This window comes from Nothobranchius furzeri, chromosome 1 (genome assembly GCF_043380555.1).
Source record: "Nothobranchius furzeri strain GRZ-AD chromosome 1, NfurGRZ-RIMD1, whole genome shotgun sequence".
Classification (NCBI taxonomy): domain Eukaryota; kingdom Metazoa; phylum Chordata; class Actinopteri; order Cyprinodontiformes; family Nothobranchiidae; genus Nothobranchius; species Nothobranchius furzeri.
Window position 1 is genome coordinate 42,133,540 of NC_091741.1, and position 12,151 is coordinate 42,145,690.

The following is a 12,151-nucleotide window of genomic DNA, read 5'->3' on the forward strand; positions in this document are numbered from 1 at the left end:
GTGACAGGGCCATTGTTGCAGGAATCCCACAGGGACCTCCTGAGCAACCAACTTTAAAAAGCCCGGCGTAATTTATGTCTGGGAGAGATAGAGAGCTCCCCGCTCATTGAGGTTTTGTCAGGAAACTAATGCCTTCTTTGAGGTGACGTGAAGAAATATATTAAAGGTTGTAAGACACTGCTGAGTATTTGAAAGTAGATTTATCAGGAGTAACAATGCAATAAAGCACCATTAGTACTGTTCTGCAGTCATTCAGTTACAAATGTTTTCTCTGTTTTTGGTCCGGCTAACAGTGGCGTGCCCAAGCCTTTCCATACGGGGCCCCTGGTGGGGCACTTGTTTATGCATGGTGGCACCTATGGTCATGCTTTTTTGTTTGTGTGTGTGTGTGTGTGTGTGTGTGTGTGTGTGGGGGGGGGGGGGGGGCAAAATTATTCAGTTCTTTCATTTAAGTGATTTCATGAACGCCACATTGTTTCTTCTTCTTCTTCTTCTTCTTGCAGCTGCTGTGGTGGTTAATGAGCCACTTCAGTGAGCTCAGTCAGGTGGCTCCTGGGGTGGCCAATCAGATTCCAAGACTGGCATATGCCAGGCCAATCCCTGTACTCCCCTCCCCACAACTCTAATAATAATAATAATAATAATAATAATAATAATAATAATAATAATACACTTTAAGGGACTTAACGGATTTTTGAATTTTTATGCTTGTGATTGCCCCCTCAGGCCAAAAGTGTAACAGCAGCTTCAATAGTAGGCTCGTGCACGAGGCACGCATGCTGTACGTGCACACTCCTTAACGAAAATAACAGCTGAGACAGTCCATTGTGTGTGTGTGTGTGGGGGGGGGGGGGGGGGGGGGGGGGGGGGGAGGACAGGAGAACGCGCAGCTAATTAATTAAATAATTTGGTTCTGTAGCTTTCTCTTCAGCACAGCCGACAAAGGTTTAAGATGGGTCAGTCCTCCTGCATGCTCAGATCATTCCCTTCCCTTGCTTGAAAAATTGTTCCAAAATGAAAGTTGAACCCACATCTTTTTTATCTGTGAATTCAATGCCGTTCGGAGAGTCTCAAATAAAAACATTGACAAAGTGGCACTACCTCTCTCTCTGCTGCTAAAGCTACTGATAGCAAATGCTACGGGCTATGCCTGAGCATGAACACGCATGAAGCAGCCTGCTCGACCCGAGCATCTCTCTTTTTCTGTGATTTCACAGAAAAACAGGCGATCACAGTAAAAATGCCAGGGCTCATTCTACAGGACCTGGGCATTGCAGGAGTATGTAAGAAGAAGACATTTATTATTTCTATACATGTTTTGGCTGTCAAACTTCCATAATGCCCCTTTAATTCGAGGGCACTTTTCTCAAAACCAAGGACAACTTCAAGTAAAAAAAACAGGGATACAATCATTACAAACAACACAGAGGTTGGTAGAGCAATAAGAGCAAATAGGATACATAAAAATCCAAACATTTTAAGATCTTAGGCCCTGTCCACACGTAGCCGGGGATCTGCCAAAACGTAGATATTTTTCTACGTTTTGGCCTGTCATCCACACGAAAACAGAGTTTTTTCACATGAAAACGGATCTTTTTAAAAACTCCGGCCAAAGTGAAGATCTGCGTTTTCTCCGTTTTGGGTGTCTGCGTGTGGACGGACAAAACCGGAGTTTTAAGGTCCGCAACGTCACTTTCCGCGACAAAAAATGCTGACATCACGTGTGCGACCTGTGTTTACACTAGCCGGCATCATGGATGCCCTCAGAGCTGCGCTCGCTTTATCAATTGTCCAAGCGTTTTTTGCTTGTTTGTTTTTGCAAGCGGAATTACTGCTCCTTGTGGAAGACCACAGACGAAGGACGAGGTTAAGAACGGGGGAAGTACTGCCACCTACAGGTCTGGCATGTCCTTAACAACGTATTTATCCGGGTACGTGTGGACAGAGTTTGTTTTTAAACGAGGTGGTGTGGATGCAAGTTTTTGGAGGGGCGGATATTCGTTTTCAAAAAACCCCGGCTACGTGTGGACTAGGCCTGAGTCTAAAGGGAATAGGCTTGCTTGAGTAGGTGACTTGAGGTGTGCCTTGAATAATGTAAATGAGTCAGTATTTGTCATGGCAGAGGGAAGTGTGTTCAAGAGTGACTCTAGCAAAAAAACACAGATGTTAATTATACATTGACATTTGCAGTTCAGTGGAGATGAGTGTAAATTCGACTTATGCTAGCATTCCATCATACAGCGATCACATTTTAGAAAACTGAAAATTCCCTTTAAAAAATCTGGATTTTGGGGAAAGGTGAGAGAATCCCTCCTTTCTTTGGAGTTCTAGAGCTCTGGTATGCTTTTCTTTACAGTAGAAGCATCAATCAAAACTTAAGTAACTTTCCATGATTGAAAGATCATTTTAATACATGTTACTTTGTTTACAAACTACTATTTACCTTAAATTATTTTGGGAAAACTGTCTTCCCTCCACATCAGTTGTTGTATCATGAGTTGTAGATACGAACATAGATATCTTTATGTTCTAACTGCTTCATGATTCATGGTTTCATCTCAAATATCCCCAGACTGCAGAGAGGACACACCCAGGGTTTCCCAGAACAAAAGTATTTTCTAGCTGAAAATTGTCATTGCAAAACGGGCTGCATCTCCTGCATGGAGACACATCAAAGTTCATAAACTAGTCTTCAATCATTTCTTTAAGACATCTTCTCTTTAAGCACCAACGTTTGTCTGAATCTTCTTTCTGAAGCTGTTTTCCTGCCTGTCTCCAATTAACTTTGCTCTAAGCAAGTGAGACGCACAAGTGCATGGTTACCATGGTGACCTTAATGAGGCACTGGCAGCAGCTACAGCATTTCTTTTGACATTGGTTCTCGTTGAACTATCAGTTATAATTTTAAACACTCGTTGTTTAGACTTTCACTAAGTCACTTTTGAAGCCTCACTTCTAGTCAATGACTTGATGCAACCTGCTGGGTTCCTTATATAGGAAACCTTTTTCTGATTGGCTTAATGAACTGACCTGTATTGGAATGTTTATTATGTGAGACGACTCTTGTCGTGATTTGGCGCTTTATAAATAAACTTGAATTGAATTTAACTGAATGGCATAACTACACAACAGCTGAAAGTATGAAATGTTATTTCTACGCAAATCTTCTTATCACCAGTTGCTTTTGAGCAATAGTTTTGCTTTTTCACGTATAATAAAATCTTGAACTATGTGAACAAACTTGGCCATTGATCTGTGAGACAAAAGCGCTATGGAGGATTCATTTTGTACCAGTATTTAATTGGTGCAATGTGACGTTATCCACCTCTAATTTGTTTACACTTTTCCTTCTTGGTCTAACTTCAAAAGTCGTAATCAGCTCTTCTCCAGACTTTCTGAAGTCCTTATGAACGTTTTTCTTTGGACGTCGGCAGCTTCAGAAAGCTTGAAAAACCAATAATCACCACTTTGAATCTTAATACAGGGGCGTCTGGCAGTTGGGAAGCAAAATATAAGCAATGATGCAAGACTTGTGCACAGATCACAGTAATTTTAAAGGAATGGCAGTTCCTAGAATACACCTGGACCAGAACAAGGAGCTCTTTGGCACCAGCAGTAAATGGAGTGAGTCACGTTCCTGTCATTACTTTTCCCAGCCAGCACAGTAAATAGAACAACGTTGAGCGGAGGTGCTCATGTGTTCGATGCTTGTTACTTCGATTTTTCTCACCTTGGAGAAACCGAGGACGCACCAATTACCAGACGAGATAAGGGCATGTTGTAACTCATCCTTGTCCTGTTACAGCCATTGTTACATCTTGATTGTCCCACTTGTGTGTCTTTATCCTTTCAGCCCCTTTCTTCGTTCTTTGTGCTTCATTCTTTTTCCTAGCGTGTAAACTCTTTTTAACCCTTGTTTTTCTGCATCCTTTCAGTGTGATTTATTTTTATTTTTATGTGATTTATAGGCTAATTAATCTTTTGGTCTTTAGTCGATTTTTATTTCCCTAATTTTGTATTTGTGTTTTAAATTCCACTCAAAAGTAAAAATGTGCCTGTTGGCGTTTCACTTTTGGGTGTAACAGCCCTTTAAAACTACATTTTTTCACAGATAAGCGGATGGAAAAGGATGGATGGATGGATGGATGGATGGATGGATGGATGGAAGAAATGTTTCTTTAGTATTCAAGCTGATTTGAGTGAAATATTGGTGCGAAAAATACAAATTATGTCCCTGAAATCTTACATAATCTTTTAATAATAATAATAATCATAATAATATTTAATGCATTTATTGACACATCACAGTGTGTTGCATGACTGCAGAGGTTCTTTTTGCAAATTTTCTCAGGTACGAATCCACTCAAAAGTCTTTCAAAAATGAAAAATCAATGCTTGAAAATTGAACAACAGGGAACTATCTCTATACACAAGTTCATTGATATAATCCTAGATGGACTTTGCTGTGACATCCAAACCATTTTTTTTTAGCAGAAAAGACGAGAAAAACACAGTAAAACAAATTCCAGTGAGGAATTCTATCCCTCTGATCTCATTTGACTTTGGACTTTGTACGCTAGAAGTGTAACGCTGCAACACTTTTTCTGATTTGATGCTTTCAGAGCCATTAACTGGAGTGTTGGTGACCTGCGTCCCAAAAGGGCTCCTTTATTTTGGGCTGTGCTGGCTCAGAAACAATGACTCTGCAGAACTGTGTACATGTACATTTTTAGACCTGATGCTGATTTTTGCTTTTGTAAGCTTTAAAATGTCAGTTTTGTCAGTGTCAGTACTATTTAGAAAGCTTTTTGGAATGTTTTGCTTTAAAGTGCTGCTCAACAAAAAATTAACTAGGGTAAAAGCTGTAAAACGACACCCACTGAACGAGCAGAGAAGCACAAATCTGTGGGAGTGAACAGAGCTGGGCAAATAGTAATAAAAAAATCCAAAAATGTAATAAAAGACAAAAGATGGCATTAGGTTATAAAACTCCACTGGAACTAAAACAGAACTGACGTTCTGGTTTACAGACTAATCAACGTTGCAATCTGTTTTTGCTCAGGGTGCCACAATAAAACACAAAAACATCATCGCCGTCTTTGTAAAAACGTATGAACGGTGCCGTGGGGGACATTTTCAGGCTCCCCCTGGGGGTGCCAGTTGAGGGCATTGAGGGGATCCCATCACCCTTAGGCCTGGAATACTTACTTTTTAACCTCGCGTTGATGCAGGCAGCAGGCTGCGTCTTTGTTCGCATACTTGCTGCTGCACCACACTGCACTGCAGGTACTACTGCAGTGTTCCGCCAGGGGCCACTGTAGTGTTCACGGACCGGATAGAGAGCCGGGTTTGTGGGGTACAACCAAAACAACCATGGCATCAATAGAAGAGATCAGTAACTGGTTAAACCTGAGATCACGGCAGAGAAAGAACAGCAGCTTTATCGTGGACAGTGTGAAAGACCAGAGACGGAGGGGCATTGGTGAGCGTGTCTCCTTGGTTTTGTTAACGCCGCCTATATTACAGTGTTTGAACACATTGTTTATTTGGGAGGACGCACACAAATGACCCTTTAAATGAACGCAAGTTACGTGAGATAGCCATTTTAAACACCTGTATGCGTCGTTAAACAGTAAGTATATTCCAGGACTTAGGGGGAGCCGGGCTCCCCTAGCTCCCCCATAATTTGAACCTTATATACAGCTAAGAATCTCATCAGAAAAGACATTTTACTCTGCAGCTGCACATCTAAAGAAAGTCTCAGGATCATCGTGCATGCAAATTGTGTGTGTGTGTGTGCGTGTGCGTGTGTGTGTGTGTGTGTGTGTGTGTGTGTGTGTGTGTGTGAGTCAGTATTATTATGACGGTTTAACTGTAGTAAATGCTAAATGCTAAATGGCTTGTGTTTGTGTTTTATATAGCACCTTCTAGAGTCCTGGAACCCCCAAGGCGCATTACAACACAATCAGTCATTCACCCATTCACACACACATTCGCACACTGATGGTGATGAGCTATGATGTAGCCACAGCTGCCGTGGGGCGCACTGACAGAGGCGAGGCTGCCGAGCACTGGCGCCACCGGTCCCTCCGACCACCACCAGCAGGCAACATGGGTTAAGTGTCTCGCCCAAGGACACAACGACAGTGACAGACTGAGCGGGGCTCGAACCTGCAACCTTCCGATTACGGGGCGAGCACTTAACTCCTGTGCCACCGTCGCCCCATCGCAGTACATCTTGCGGCAGCAGCAACCCCCTCAGAGGCCATTCAGGGTGTCTTAGCAAGCATAAATTTGCCTGTCGGTGGACATATTTTGTCAAAATGATGAGTCACAACTTCACAAACGTTCTCCTGAAACCGTCGAGTGCTGACCGAACAGGTAATCACAATGCCATGATTTTAGACAAATATTCAATTCCAAATATTCAAAAGAAATCACTGGATCTTCACAAATAATTTCCAAAATGAGCTGTGTTTGGTTTATTCTCTTCATTCTCAAGTAACTTCTCACAATTTTAAGTTTTTTAGCTTATTGCCTCTCAAAAAGAAATAAAACAGGAAAAGTTTGCAGCTATAATCTGTACATCCATATAGCGGGGGCCAGCCTGCGCTGTGCTCATCATTCCTGACAGGCTCATTGGAAAGCAGCAGGCGCCCTGTCTGACAGGACTTATCGTGGGAACAAAAGTCCCTCAGGCTTGTCACTCCTCGACACTTTAGCTGTAAAAGCTGCACACACTCGAGCCTGAAAAAAAACGCAGACTAGAGTGTATCTTACGGTGAGATCTCGCCGGACCTCACACCTCTTCCTGAGCCCAGTCGTCATGTCGCACCTGTTAGGTTTTTAAAATACCAGCACAAATGTGACGCTCTGTTTTGACAAATTTAGTTCAGACTTGGAGGAATAATACTTATGGTGACGCCTCTTACACATGAAAAAATACACCTGCTGCAATGAATTGTTTTCCATCATTTTAAATCGTTTCTCAGCAGAGATCATCTGAATCACTTCCAACATTTCTACATGAGTGTTTTAGTGGTTATGAATAAGTTATGCCCAAGCCCCCACAATGCGGCTCAGAAATTGAAGCAAACGCGGAAATGAAATAAATTGCAGTTCCACCCTCATCCACTAGGGGCTGGTGTCAGAAGCGAGCAAATCCTCATTGACTCCCATGTTAAAAATACCAATTTCACAGCAGAAATAAACATGTTTACAGCCTGGTACCAGAACATGTTTTTTATTTAAATGATCTAGTTTACACTCATGACAACTCTGAGGGGGGTGAATTTTTTTCTCACTCTTCTGTTTAAGTGAATTAAAAGTCTAAAATTCTGTATAATTAATGAGCATCAGACCCACGTGACCACAGAGCTAGCTCCGTGGAAAGGCCTCAGTCTGAGCCTCGACCTCGCCTGGAAACTGTTCAGTCAGTTTCAGTCTCTCAACTTAGACCATCTCTGTCTGATCGCGGCTTCTGTCTGCTGCGCGCTTCCGGCTTGTGGAGCTCTGGGACGGAAACCTTTCCACCCGGTTCTCCCCAGCGGCAGCTCTGCGCATCTCAGATCGCAGCGGCGCTCTTCTGCTGTGCGGCTGCCGGCTTGTGGAGCTCTCGGAGACCTCTGTGTTCCACCCGGTTTTACCCAGCGGTCGGCCCGGCGTATCTCTGACTCAGAAGCTCTGGTGTTGTGCACAGTTAACTCCGGTTGTAGCTATAGGTTGCTACCTCCGTTAGCTTAGCTCCCACCGCCGCGTTAGCTTTGGGTTAGCTTCAGGTTAGCTTGTAGCTAGTTCGACCGGGTGTCGTCAGTTGATCCCAGCCTTACAGCCCCACCCTCAGCTCCACCTCTCTTCCCTTTTGAGGAATTGTCTGGGCTTGACGGAACCTGTGACACGGTCAAAATGGTGGTGGTGGCCACCTCCCATTTCTCTTCCAAAACGTGTTATTGGAGTCTATGGAAACCCATTGTCCATATATGTATGTGTCGATGGTTATGCCACAGAAAGGTGACGCATTTCTACAGGAGTTATTTCCTTTGCAACTATTCATCCAAACCTGTCTCTTAATACATGTGTTTACCTCCAAACTTCTTTTTCCAGTTGCATGGGATCTTGCAGCGTTGTGTTTTGATGGTCTGTTTGCAGTCGGTGCCGGTCCGGGTTCCCTCCCTGGTGCCGAGTCCACAGTCGCCCTCGTTGGGCACGCACACGCTCCACTGCCAGTCCCCACAGTCAGATTTACGCTCTTTCTTTCCTGCAAATCAGTCAAGAAGTTTAAAAGATCTTAGAAAGAGACAAGAATCCAAAAGTTTTAGACTTTAAGATGAAAAATGCAACAAAATGTTAGTTTCAATCATATTTTAAAGATATTAAACAATAAAATGTAGATCTAGGCTGTTTTTTGTGTCGGTATCGAAACGTTCATTGTCTACATCTATAGTTTTAATATTAAAACAAGAAAAGGAAAACAACTACTCTGTCTCATAACTTTATCTACCTCCTTTTGAACATTTGTAATTGGTTTATTGCACTAATTTCCAATGCAAATAACCTTTTTTTTCTCCAGTGCATTTGTTTTTGTTGTTATTTACCCAATGGGACACAACAACTTACTTTTCTCTCCTTTTTTGACTTTTCTTTTTGCAAAATAAGGATTTAATGTTTCTGGTAAAGTCTCACAAGAGACCAATTACTGGTTTTAAAAACACTTTCTGTATTTCTAGTTTTAGAAAGGTGCATAACACTTCATGTTTCTATATAGATTTTTTTGGTGTGCAAATTGCTTATTTGAATAAGAGACAGGCACACTGTTTATGACCGTCACCTTGTTTGTCTGCTTTTCCTCCTTCGGCGGCCATCGCTGTTAGCACCAGGAGTGCCATTGCAGCCACCCACGTCCACTGCTTCAGTCCATTCATTCTTTGAAAATATGGAAAAGGACAAATAAGATAAAAGCATTAAAACTCCATTTCCTGAAAACACATCTCATTTCGACACGTTCAGCAGTTTGGAAAAACACAGAGAAAAGAAAACACAAGTTTACCATATTCTCACAGGACCCGAGAACAGCCCGGGGAATTTCCATCTTTCCATCTCATCTGGTGCTATTCCCACCGTGCGGGAATCCAATATCAACATTCTGATTGTCTGCACAGCAGTTCCTTTGACAGTCACGTGTGCTTGCTATCGATCTCAGTGAGGGAACGCCTCGGTTAGAAAGTCATCAGACCGGTCAGAATCCAAACTACTGGCAACGCCAGGCTGAACCAACATCCAGGTTTAGAGTTTGGAACAGCCTAAGCTGTTACATCTAGTTTCATCAGCTGTTGTTTCAGTCATAAATGGAACCAAATACACGTTAGTCTAATTAGGATTCATGTCAAACTGTTTCACGGCTGCCTGTTGTTTTAGTGGAATTGTGACATGTAAAAAGAGCTGCAGAAAGAAGATATGAAGAGTCTTCCACAGAAGCTTCAGTCAGTGCTAACTAGGGGTTGTATGAACTAGTTGACTTCACTGCTCTGTAGTGACTTTTTATGGCTGTCATCAACTAGTCGCTGTCACATGATAATGACTGACAAGATGCAGTCCTCGGAAAAGACAGCAGGTGATGAGCCCCTGCGCGTCGGGAGGCGATGCGCTGTGCCGGAGCGTACGTACTGACAGCCGCCGTAAAACGGACATTTGACCAAATTTTGACCTTTACCCTATTACAATTTAACCTTCCCCTCACCCCCATCCTAACCTTAACCAGCTTGCGCATGCAAAGCTCTGATCGTTGACGCGCTCCAGACATCTGCGTCCTGTGCACGGCCACAGTAACATTATCAAATTAGGTGTCGCCACCTGAAAAACTAATTTAACACGCGATCGTTCATGTCGGCTCATTTCCTTTTATGTTTTTCTGTCTTTTATTTGTGTCTGATGCGTTTCGCTGCTGTGGAGCGGAGCACATCACCTGTTTTTTCCTCCTGTGTTTTCACCTCACTGATGTGGCCGGCGCTCACTCCTCTGTTTTTGCGGTCGGTAGATCTTTTAGAACTGCAGTTCAAAGGTAACTCATGAGGTGAATATATATGAAGCCAGGTAGCAGTTTCTCTTTAGGACTGAGAGGAGATGCAGGATGATAATAAACAGACAGGACAGAAAAATAGTCAAATAAAAACAGGTTAGTTTTTGTACCTGGTGTTGCAACAAACAGACACCATTGAAGGTAATCAGATGTGAGGAACAGAAAATGAAATAATTATTTTAATGTTTAGAGCAGCAGGAACTCTGAGGCTGCAGGCGCATCAGTGAGTTTGCGGCCGCTGCGCAGGGGGGGGGGTGGGGTGGGGGGGGTGGGGGGGGGGCTGAAGCAGGGGAACAGTAAAGATGCAGAAACTGCCGTTGTTAAAAGAGATGGGTTTAATTTTGAAAATGCGGGCGTAATTTTAATTGTCAAAAACTCCAGCGAAACACCCCCCCCCCCCCCCCCCGCACCGCTTCAGGTGCATGACGTCATCAATGACTAGTCAAAGTCGACTCGATTTTCATTACTTGACTGTCGACTTTAAAAAAAATTAAGTCATGCAGCCCCTAGTGCTAACTATTGCATTTGTTTAAATGTAAATTTAAACAAGGTTCATATAGTATGTGATGACTTTAACATTGACCTTCTTAACCCTCATGATAACTTACAAATATCTAATTTTATTACAACAATGTACAGCAATAACCTTCTCCCACCTGACTCGTCTTACCCTGGACACAGTCTCTTCGACTCGCTCCCATCTGGCAGAAGGCTCAGATCCATTCGGACCAGAACCTCTCGCCACAAAAACAGTTTCTTCCCCTCTGCAGTTGGACTTTTTAATGAACATCCTAGGGCAGCCCACTCAAGTTGATTGGTTCCAGTCACGTGACCCGATGCTGTGCTTGAACCATTCAACAAACACTCAGATAAATTCCTACATGGAGTAGATAGCTGCTTCTCTAATTCTTGCCACTTTTTACATTAATAATTTTATCATGAGTGTTTTATTAGTTCTTATTTATCTCTTAATTAATTTTTTTCTATCTTACCTTCTGCACCAAAATACCGCAGCAATTTCCTAATGTTGTGACTTGGCACACATATGGCAATAAAAACTTCTGATTCTGATTCTGATTCTGATTCTTATCCTTAAACCTACTCGAATTACAACTACAACTGCCACTTTGATCGACACTGTATTCACTAATGAGATATCCAGACAAATTATAGCGGGATTACTAGTCAATGATATAAGTGACCATCTACCGGTATTTAGTGTTTTTTATCAAATAGTACATTATGCTCAAAATCCTGAAACGATTACACAGAAATTGGTTCAACATAGAACACCCGAAGCCCTGGCTGCATACAGGGCAGATCTTTCAGCTCAGACGCGGGATGAAGTTTTTTGTACTGAGGACCCCAGCCTAGCATATGATGCCTTCTTATCCAAAGTAACCAAACTCTATGATAAACACTGCCCATTGAAGCTATATATTACTGAAAATAAAATTAAAATAAAAAAGCCCTGGATAACATATGGCATAGTTAAGGCTTGTAAGAAGAAAAATCATCTTTACAGAATATATTTAAAACAAAGAGCTAAAAGTGCTGAAGAAAGATATAAAACATATCAAAATAAATTAATAAATATAATACGCATGAATAGAAATTTTTGTATCATTAATTATTAGAACAACACCAGAATAATACACAAGGAATGTGGAAGATATTAAATGGTATAATTAGAAATGGAAAAAAGTAAATGCACTCCCAAGCTATTTCATCAAAGAAGATCATGAAATAACTGATAAAGGAAATTGCCAATGCTTTCAATCGTTATTTTGTTGAAGTTGGACCATTATTAGCTGGTGCTATCAAAGCACCTATAAGTAAAAATGAAAAAAATATTACTGAGTCCATATCTAATTGTAACCTATTCGCTATTTTTAAGGGGTGTAGAAGACATTGAAATACTGTAAATCCTCTAATATTGGCCTGTATTAAATTAATGGCCGGGTATCACATTTTGGTCGGAGTCGGCGGAGGTGAATAATGGCCGGGTTTTTTATTGTGGCCGGGTGGAATGTGGTAACAAGCAAGTACCACAGGGGGGCGGTTGTGTCATTCGTC

At 42.0% G+C, this 12,151-nt stretch overlaps 1 protein-coding gene across 1 annotated transcript in view; it reads right to left on the bottom strand.

The window, feature by feature from the left end:
* ptn (pleiotrophin) overlaps positions 1–12,151 on the bottom strand; it is a 79,706-nt gene that overhangs the window by 19,120 nt on the left and 48,435 nt on the right. The window contains exons 2-3 of the mRNA XM_015960915.3: positions 8,828–8,922; positions 8,084–8,257 (exon numbers count right to left, since the gene is read on the bottom strand). Coding sequence (XP_015816401.2) covers positions 8,084–8,257; positions 8,828–8,922 — 269 coding nt within the window. The remainder of the gene's footprint in view (positions 1–8,083; positions 8,258–8,827; positions 8,923–12,151) is intronic.